General features: G+C 40.3%; 1 protein-coding gene across 3 annotated transcripts in view; it reads left to right on the forward strand.

Moving 5' to 3' along the window:
• Positions 1-1,320: 1,320 nt before the first annotated feature.
• Positions 1,321-10,866, forward strand: part of PPWD1 (peptidylprolyl isomerase domain and WD repeat containing 1) — a 40,147-nt gene continuing 30,601 nt past the window's right edge. Inside the window, exons 1-3 of one of the 3 annotated variants that reach the window (XM_006869112.1) lie at positions 1,514-1,582; positions 3,035-3,071; positions 8,381-8,483. In XM_006869112.1, the coding sequence (XP_006869174.1) occupies positions 1,514-1,582; positions 3,035-3,071; positions 8,381-8,483 (209 nt within the window). Of the gene's footprint in view, positions 1,583-3,034; positions 3,072-8,380; positions 8,484-10,866 lie in introns of all 3 variants that reach the window. The other 2 variants (XM_006869111.1, XM_006869113.1) reach the window with 2 other exon arrangements.

The raw sequence follows: 10,866 nt of genomic DNA on the forward strand, positions 1-10,866 counted from the left end.
CATTCTGGAAAAGGCGCAAAAACGTATTTGTTGTTGTTAATTATATGTTGTTGTTGTTTTGACGTGCCATTGAGTCAATTCTGACTCATAGCGACCCTATATAGGGTTTCCAAGCAGCAGCTGGTGAGCTTGAACCTCAAACCTTGCAGTTCAAACGGCTATGCAGTCTGGAGCATTAACCCACAGCGCCACACCAGGATGTAGTGGTTATGAATTGGGCTGCAAACCTTAAGGTCAGCAGTTCGAAACTACCAGTTCTTCTGTACAGCCTCGGAAACCCTGTACAGGGTCTCTCTGAGTCGGAACCAACTCCAAGGCACATAACGTCAACAACCGTTTCATTGATACAGTGGCTGCAATATCGGGCTAAAAAAATATTAACAGTTGTGAGGATGGCACCAGCGGCCGGTAGTGTTTGGTTCTGTTGTGTGACTCCGAACCAAGTCCACATCTTACAACTACCACCACCGCAGGAATGTAAGCTGTTAGTAACAAAAGCAACAGTGTGCAGGAGGGAGAGAAAGATATATGGGAACTCTGTATTTTCTGTACAATTTTTCTTTAAGCCTAAAGTTGCTCGAAAAAAAATTAGTTTATTGAGAGAGAAAGAGAGAGCCTGACGTTCAGAATGCCGCTAAGAGATGAAAGCCTAAACCAGGGGGAAGGGAGTACGGCCACGTTAGTTTAAATCTTGAGATAGGTTGTTTTCCTCTTTGAAAACCATAATGAGGACCCGCCACCGCATCAGAGTGGGTACGACAATAAAAGAGCTCAGGTTTTGAGTTATTTGGAGCATTTGATGTTGTTAAGTGCCGTCAGTCGGTTCCGACCCACAGCGACCCTGTTTTGGGTTTCCAAGGAGCGGCTGGTGAGCTTGAACCGCCGACAGTGAGGTTCAAACTGACTTTGCAGTCCAGCGCATTAACCCACAGCGCTACATCTCAATAGATGGAAGGTCCCCAAATTCGCCAATCCCTTCAATGTCCCACCCCTCGGTCTTCGCCCCGGGGTTTTGGAGTTGGAAGTGGCACAAGAGCCCGAGAGGAAAGGGATCCGAGGCGTGTTCCCCGGCCGAAGATTTCAACCTTCGGAGCTGAAATCCCATACCCCGCACGATGTCCGTCTCTACCGCACGTTTCAACAGTAATCAAACGCCCTCCCACCCACCTCTTACCTTTACACAGCACCACGAACTCCAAGTTTTCTCAGCCTGTATCGCGTCTGCGCGGCTAGGGCCAAGTACTTACGCGCGCGCTGCTTGCTGATTGGATCCGTCGCGCCTACTCCAGCCAATCAAGAAACTCCCTGGCTGTTTACGAAAAGACTGCGCCGCTGGTTTGAGATTGGTAGTTGAGCGGAGAGCGTCGCTCATTTCCTGACGCCTCGGGCAGCATGGCGGCGGAAGGTGGTGGTGATTTACACCTGAAAAGGAGAAGGCGCCGGGAGCAGGAGGATCCGGAAAAAACGGAACCCAGCGGACAGGAGTTGGCAGCGTCGGTGGCCCAAGAAAATGATGAGGAGAATGAAGAGCGCTGGGTTGGGCCTTTACCTGTGGAGGCAACTCTGGCCAAGAAAAGGAAAGGTAGCTGCAGAGATCGACCCAGGGCAAAGTTAGAATGCCGTGAGGCCTCAGAGTGCTAGAGTTCTAGCCAGACCTGAATAGGGATTTGTGATTGTGGAGTTTTGTGCCCCAAGAATAGAAGGTCGCCTTCTTCCAAGAAGCCCTGGTGTTTCAAACCCACCAGTTGCGGAAGAAAGATGTGGCAGTGTACTTAGGTAAAGATTTGCAGCCTTGGAAATCTTATAGGGGCAATTCAACTCTGTTCTACAGGGTCACTAAGAGTTGAAATTAATTCCACAACAGTGAGTTTGGGTTTTTTGATTCTTCTGGCCACTGTACTTTCACATTATTCTGAAATATAAAGGAAAATAAGACATAATCACTGTGCTTAAGAAACTATCAATTTATTGAAAATCAGTGCCACGTATTAATCTACGTTGTTGTTAAGTGCTGTCGAGTTGGTTCCGACTCCGCTACCCTGTATAGAATTTCTGAGGAGCAGCTGGTGGATTTGAACTGCCAATCTTGTGATTGCAGTCCAGTGCTTATCCTACAGTGCCACACCAAAAGTTAATATTTATATATAATGTATTCATATATTAGGTGTTCCTGAAAGTGTATGCTGTTTTCTGAAAGTGCGTATAGTTTATGTACATTTTATATAAGCTATTCAACTTCGGCCCTGGTGTGGTGCCCTAGGATAAGCACTGTATCTCAAAGTCAGGCAAAGTTAGTGGTTCGAACTCACCACCTGCTCCTTGGAAACCTTATACAGGGTTACTGTGAGTCTTAATGACTTGATGGCACTTTACCCCAAGTACAATACTTCCTTTTGTGGTGCTGTAGATTAAGCACTGGACAAAACTACAAGGTCAGCAGTTCAACTCCACCTGCTGCTTCTCAGAAACCCTATATACGGGGTCAGTATAAGTCAGAGCCAACTTGATGGCACTTAACAACAACACACATACATAAACCAAAACTACTGCCAGAGAGTTGATTCCGACTCACAGTGATCCTACATAGGGCTTCATCTGAGACTGTAAATCTTTTCAGGAGCAGACAGCCTGTAGAATGGAATAGAGCAGACACATGCTGGTAGGATGCTGCAGTTGGCAGCCCAGACTTAACCCTCAGGGCCACCAGAGTGCTATATAATTTGTATAATAATCAAGGCATTGTACAGGGACTTTTTGATGATGTCTATATATAGAGTCCTGGTGTGGCACTTTGGGCTAATGCATCAGACTGCAGAGTTGTTTGAACTGCAAGGTCATTGGTTCAAGCTCACTAGCTGCTCTTTGGGAACTCCATACAGGGTATATATGGGTCAGGATCGACTGTACGGCACTTAACAATAACTACAAACACTTAATAATCATGAATTTTTAAACTGACTAACTCGATGGTACTTAACAACAGACACTAATATTTGTCTATACTGTGTGCTTCCTGCTTATTTAATCTTGTTAGCCACTCTATGAGGTTGGAATTTCCTACTCTTTTGCAGGTTAGAAAGAGTACTGACGCTCCCCACATGAAAGCTGCCACGGTGGCGGTAGTGTTTTGGGGAAAGCAGTAGTATGACACCTATATTTAAAATAATATTTAAACCCTGACCCTTCCACTGGTGGGTTTTCTGACATCGGGAAAGTTACTTAAGTTTCCTGGACCACAAGCTTGTACATCTAAAATCCAAGTTATGTGATTCTTAAACTATATCATGAAATGCCATGGACCAAAGTGTTTTGCAACTAAAGTGTATACTGACCAATTTTGAATAAGTAAAAAAGATGGGGAAAGGAATACATTAAATTCTCTTGTGTTTCATATATTCCTGTAACATAGTAAAGATCATCAATATGTGGTCTTAATATATTTGCAATGTCTTTCCAAACTAAATATTAATTCATCACTCTCCCCTACTTGAAACTTATTGCTTTCGAAATAAAGTTCAAACTCCCTAATGTGGCTTACAAGTCCCTCAATGATCAGATCTCATCATAACTCCTCAGTCAGATCTTTCCATTTATCTCTTCTCCCAATCCAGTGTGGAGTCCTGGTATGGCACTGTAAGGATAAGCACTGGACCACAAGGTCAGTTTGAACTATAAGCCTGGTGGTTTAAACCCACCAGCTGCTCCTCAGAAACCCTATACAGGGTCGCTATCAGTTGGAGCCAACTCAAAAGCACTTAACAACAACGACCTCCACCCAACCCAGTGTCTTTCCTGCTTACTGTGCACCAACCATTTAAACCATGTTCATTTTCTCCTCTGAATGCCTGCCCAAGAATCATGATGTCCGCCTAGAATAATTTCCATCACCCTTTTCACTGGGCTACATCTGTTCAACTTTTAGTGCTCAGCTCAGCTGTCACCCTCTTTTGGGAAGCCTGTGACTTCTCCAGTCTGGGCTGAGTTTCTAAGGCACCTTGATCTTAACTCTGAAGTGATACTTATCAGCTAAAGATATAAGCAACCCTCAAGTTTTGAACATTTTATTGTCAATTGAGTGAAGGTATGTTGTTATTGATAAGTGCTGTCAAGTCAGTTCTAACTCATGACAACCCTATAGGGTTTCCGAGGAGCAGCTAATGGGTTTAAACAGCTAACCTTGTGGTTCTCATCCAGTGCAGATCCTATAGTGCCACACCGGAGCAATTAATCAGTTTTACATTCAATAAATCATATACTTGGATTGCAATCTCTTCCAGGTACCATTAGTTAACAGTATTAGTCTCTATTCAATTTAAGTCTTGCATTCCTCCTTGTGAGTAACCCTTAAATTTTTTCAATGTTTTAGAGAATCTACTTTTTTGAACATTGCACATTGACACCCTTAATTACCTTTTTTATACCAGGTGTTACTTTTAAATCTTAGACAAAAAAAAAATGTAATGACTTCCTTTTTCCTTACTGCACTTGCCAGTGTGTAATTGTATGTTTATCCATGTGATTGTCTGATTATCTCCATTTTTGTCATAAAGGCAAGATGTATGCCTGTTTTTCTCTACTGCTTGATATAATGCTTTGCACATAGCAGGTATTTATAAATATATTTTGAGTAAATAAATATGCTGTTAATTATATTATTACACTTTACTATTTTTGCATGTCCTTATTTTATGGAACCAAGAGGGAAAAAATGGAAAACTTCCAGAGTATCAAGTTGCTGATATTTGTGTCAAGAGACAAATATTTTATAAACTTAATATGTTATTAAGTGCCTTTGAGTCGGTTCCGACTCACCCTGTACAGGGTTTCTGAGGAGTGGCTAGTAGATTTAAACTGCCTTCTTGCAGTTCAGGTCAGCCTTGCTGTACAGTACTTATCCTACACCAGGATTCCAAACTTAATATATTGTTGTTGCCTTTGCGCCAGTTCCGAGTCCTAGTGACCCTGTATAGGGTTTCCAAGGAACAGCTGGTGGATTTGAACTGCTGACCTTTTGGTTCACAGTTCAATGCTTATTTACAGCACCACACCAGGATTCTGAACTTAACACGTTGTTGTTAAGTGTCATTGAGTCAGTTCTTCAATGTTTCCAACTCATAGTGACCCTGTAAAGGGTTTCTGAGGAGCAGCTGGTGTTCTTGAACTTCCAACCTTGCTGTTAAAACTGACCTTGCAGTCCAGTGCATTAACTCACAGCGCCACACCAGGACTCCAAACTTAATATTTTGTTGTTGTTGTTAAGTGCCGTCGAGTTGATTCTGATCCATAGCGACCCTGTATTGGGTTCCCATGGAGCAGCTGGTGACCTTGAACCACCAACCTTGCAGTTCAAATGACTTTGCAGTCTGATGCCTTAGCCCACAGTGTCACACTAGGAGTCCTATATAGTTGATACAAATTTGGAAATCATTAGGTGTGAAAATACCCTCAATCAGATGCATATTGGAGCTAAGTCAGTCAGCACTGTATTCAGTTTAAAGAGAAACTTGATATTTAAAAACAAGTATGAAATGGTAGAAAAATATCATTTAAGATATAGTCCAAAGTGTAGTAGTTTTATATTTTTAACTTTCAAGAAATTGAGCCATCCTCTTTAATATAAACTTTGGACATTGGACTTTTAAAGATAGTTTCAGAAGACATCGTATATAAATATATGTCACTACCTTTAAGTAAAAGGAGCTCTGGTAGCGTAGTGGTTATGAATCGGGCTGCGAACCGCAAGGTCAGCAGTTCGAAACTACCAGCTGCTCTGTGGGAGAAAGATGAGGAGTTCTGCTCCCGTAAAGATTAACAGCCTTGGAAACCCTGCGCAGGGTCGCTATTTAAGTAAACTGTTTCTTAACCATCATGATTATATCTTATTTTCCTTGTCATATTACTGGAACTCTTTGGTTATTGACATATATTTATACAATAAGTAAACCAGTGAACAGCAAAAGGAGTTTACTTCTGGCAGGATTAAATTTAGCTGCATATTACAGAAAAACCCAAAGTGATAACAAGTATAAAAACAGATTTGATTATCACACATATAAAAGAAGTCCCTAAGTAGGCAGACCAGGATTGATAAGCAGGCAGCATGCTCCTAGACTCTTTCTAACTTTCTGTTCTAACTTCAGTATTTTGTAGTTCTCATCTTCATTGTCCAGAGTGGCTATTAGAATTACAGTACAGTGATCATACCCCAATTCCAAGATAAAGGATTGAGAAGAGGGTGTGCCTTCTTTTTATGGAGACTTCTGATTTTCACACAGCAAGCACCTCCACTTTTATCTCATTGGCCTGAATTTAGGCACATGGTCATACCTAATTTTAGGAGAGGGTGAGAAAAAGTAATTTTGAGTTGGAAGCTAATTTATGTAACCTTGTAAGTATGGAGGTTCTGTTACTAAAATGAGGGGGGAAGTAGTTTGTAGGAGATAACTTTGAATTTGTTATAGAATAGTTAATGAAAAACCCTGAAACAGCTCATCATTTATAAGCATGTTTGGCCACAGTTGGATTATATTATTTGGTACATATATAATAATATAAGGAGCTCTGGTAGCGTAGTGGTTACGAATCGGGCTGTGAACCTTAAGGTCAGTGGTTTGAAACTACCAGCCGCTCTGCGGGAGAAGGATGAGCTTTCTACTCCCGTAAAGATTTACACCCTCGGAAACCCTGTACAGGGTCACTATGGATCGGAACCGACTCGACGGCACTTAACAACAACAACAACATATAATATATTATTTTTGGCTAGTAAAATTGTTTATAACTCATATAATGGAATCAGGGTTTTCTCTGCTCCAAATATGTATTGTGTTTATGAGTTTTAAATACAGAATCAGTACTTTCAAAGAAAGTTGGTGGTTAAGAGCCACTGAGTCGATTCTGACTCATAGAGACCCTGTATAGAGTTTCCAAGGAGTGATTGGTGGGTTTGAACTGCCGACCTGCGGTTAGCAGTCCAGTGCTTATTCTATACTGTTTCAATGCCATATCTAGACATTGATTCCATTCTAGAGTAGTAGGTTACACGTTGGGCTGTTAACCACAAAGTTAGCAATTTGAATCCACCAGCAACTTGTAGAAGAAAGATGAGGCTTTCTGCTTCTATCAGCCACTCTGAGGGAGAAGGATAAGGCTTTCTGCTCCTGTAAAGATCTGCAGCCTCAGAAACCCTGTACAGGTTCACTATGAGTTAGAATCAACTTGATGGCATGCAGTAGTAAGAGAGATTGATCCCATGTGTTAATTTAGATTAGTACTAATGTTGTATTATGTATTGCACTGGGCAAATCTGCTGCACAGGAACTTTATAAAGTGTTGAAGAGCAGAGATGTCAGCTTGAGGACTAGGGTGCGCCTGTCCCAGGCCATTGTGTTTTCAATAGCCTCATATGGATGCGAAAGCTGGACAGTGAATAAGGAGGATCGTAGAAGAATTGATGCCTTTGAGTTGTGGTGTTGGAGGAGAATACTGAAAGTGCCATGGACTGCCAAAAGAACCAATAGATCTGTTTTGGAAGCAGTGCAGCCAGAGTGCTCCTTGGAGGCCAGGATGGCTAAGCTTCGTCTCTCCTACTTTGAACATATTGTCCGGAGGAAACGATCGTTGGAGAAGGATGTCATGCTGGGTAGGGTGGAGGGTCAGAGAAAAAGAGGAAGACCCCCAATGAGATGGATCAGCCAGGTGGCATCATTGATGGACTCAAGTGTGGCAGCGGTAGTGAGGTTGGCCCAGGATCGAACATTGTTTCGTTCTGCTGTGCATGGGGTCGCTATGAGTCGGTTCTGACTCGATGGCACCTGACAACAACAACAACAACAATGTTGTATTTGCGTGATTAAAACAACTTTCATGAATTTTTAAAGAATTTGTATTTTTAATTGCACTTCACATTAAGCCAGATCCAATTAATTCTTCACAGGACAAGCTTAGCATCTCTATAATACCCAGGAACCTGTCATGACTGACTAAATAATTAAGTACTTTGGAATAATAACAGTTACATATGACATAGCAGACACTGGATATTTTTCATCATTACATGTGAATTTAGAACAACTAAAATCTAGGAGAAAATACAAAGTAAAATGTAGTAGTGTGCTGCCAAGTTGGTTCTGACTCTTAGTGATCCTGTATTGGGTTTCCGAGGCTGTAAATCTTTACAGGAGCAGAAAGCCTTGTCCTTCTCCCTCAGTGGCTGATACATTTGAACAGTTGACCTTTCCGTTAGCAGTCCACCACGTAACCACTATGCTACCAAAATAAGAGTATAGAACTTTTTAAATAATGAAGAAAATACAAAATAATATTTAGTTCCATTTGTCTTACAAATGTTTTTTTTTTTTTTTTTTTACTTTTTCTTCAGTTCTAGAGTTTGAAAGAGTCTATCTTGACAATCTCCCCAGTGCATCCATGTATGAGCGCAGTTATATGCATAGAGATGTTATTACCCACGTAGTGTGCACCAAGTAAGTGTCTTACCTTTTTACTTTTTTTGAGTTTATTTTTCTGATGCTTCAATTTTGAGGTGGATTTGTAAAAATTACTTTAAGATATTATAAACTTCTGTTTAATTCCACAGCCTCTGATACTTTTACATTAAAAGACCGGCTGTTGTTTTACGCAAATGCAACATTTTTCATCCTGCGCTTGCCCCATACGCTATTTTTATAAGCTCTTATATACCGGTATGTTTTTACTTGTTGATGACTTCAGTTTCTTTTCTTTTTTTAAAACATCTGTCCAACGGATTTATTGTCTTCATCTTGATGCCTGTTGAAGCAGATGTTTGATTCTCAGCAGCAGCCCTTCAATAGCCTACCCTCGAATTTCTAAAGCAACCCCTCTTCTTATAGGAATCTTTCCTTGCTTGACAAACCACTTTCTCCAATGCAGAAAGGTATCACTTTTTCTACCTAGAAATCAACCCTTGCCAAGGTGGCCAATTTCAGTGCCGGTAGCCAGCCCCAGCAAACTTATTCCAGGATTACCCAGAAGGGGCTGCGGACGTCGGAAAGATGGGCCGTGATTCAAAATCTTCTTCTTACATACTTTATTATTCTTATTTCTATGCTACTACTTTTCCTCTTTCACAACCCTCTTATATACCATTACAAAAAAAAAAAAAAAGCATTGTTTTCACGGTAATCAATGTCATCAAAATACAATCTAGTCTGGGGCACATTCTTCATGGTTTACGACCCTTAGATTTACAACAGGGATGAGAAGTTACAGCAAAGAGACATTATCCCAATGCATAGGAGACATTCTGGTGCCTTGAAACCTTTTAGTTAAACATTTGTTCCTACATAAATCTTTTCTTTTCTCTGAGAAGCAAGTTAACCTTCACATATGTTTCTTAACCTTTGTCTGTTAAGTCTTGTTAATTTTAGTTGTTAGGTGCAATTAACTCTCCATTAACTTCTTCCATACACTATCTGTTTATAGCCTACAAAAACATCACCTATCAGAACATTTAAAAAAACTGAGGCTATGAAAAACAACTTCCCTATTTTACTGATCAGACTTCTTATTTATGTAACTGTAGATTCTCATAGTCCTTATCTATAGTCTAATTGTTTTTAGGAATTCTTGTACCCATAGCCCTTATTTATAGCCTAGTTGCTTTTAGGGATTCTTTATTGTCTTAAACTAAGGCTACAAGGAAGAATGTTTATAATCACTAAGCCTAAGCTCATAGTAATTCAATTGACAAATCCTGTCTCCTAGCAGTCTTAAGAACATTGTTAATATAAGTATTAAAACTACCTATGATTACAAGTAGAATAAATGTAGCTAATATATGGCTTCTAACTGTTAATAAAAATATACTAAAGTGTAGGAGAGTCAAAATCTAAAGTAAAGAGATACTAATAAAATCATGAATAAATCAGAGAATGATTCAACAAGAGAAAAATTAACTAGGGACCTGTGCATAGAATATTTCTTCCTTGTAGCTCTGCTATCCAAGGAAAATAGTTCATCGTCTCATTTATTTATTTTAATTCCTCGATTAATATGTCTCAATTTCTTCATTTTAATTCCTTAATTATTGTGGCCCCTGCCACTTCAGGCCAGGAGGTGCTCGGGTCTGCGGGCATCACGGTGTGTAGATGGAGCAGCAGCATAGAGGAGTCGTGCATCCATCATTAGGACTAAATATTTCATCCTTTGGGTGACTATTGTAAATGGTATTGCGGTCCTAATTTCTTTTTCAGCGCTGTCATTATTAGTATAGAGGAATCCAATGGATTTTTGTATGTTGTTCTTGTAACCTGCCACTTTGCTGAATCCTCCAATGAGTTCCAGTAGTTTTTTTGCTAAGCCTTTGGGGTTTTCTATGTATAGGATCATATCATCTGCAAAGAGAGAGTTTTACTTCCTCTTTGTCAATTTTGATGTCTTTAATTTCCTTATCTTCCTTATAGCTCTGGCTAAGACTTCCCCTGTTTGCAAGGGAAAGGCTTTCAGTTTCTCTCCATTGAGAGTGATGTTGGCTGTTGGTTTTGTATATATGCTGTCACTTATGTTGAGGAATTTCCCGTCAATTCCTACTTTGTTGAGTGTTTTTAGCAGGAATGGATGTTGGATTTTGTTTACTTGTGCATTATTGACTACACAGGCTTTCAGTTGTGTGGATCATGACAAGCTATGGACAACATTACAAAGTATAAGTACTTCTGAACACTTAATTGTGCTCATGAAGAATCTGTACATGTACCAAGAGGCAGTTGTTTGAACAGAGCATGGGAACACTGAATGGTTTCAAATTAAGAAAGGTGTGCGACAGGGTTGTATTCTTTCACCATACTCATTCAACCTGTATGCTGAGCAAATAATCCGAGAAGCTGG

This window comes from Chrysochloris asiatica, unplaced genomic scaffold (assembly GCF_000296735.1).
Source record: "Chrysochloris asiatica unplaced genomic scaffold, ChrAsi1.0 scaffold00126, whole genome shotgun sequence".
Lineage (NCBI taxonomy): Eukaryota > Metazoa > Chordata > Mammalia > Afrosoricida > Chrysochloridae > Chrysochloris > Chrysochloris asiatica.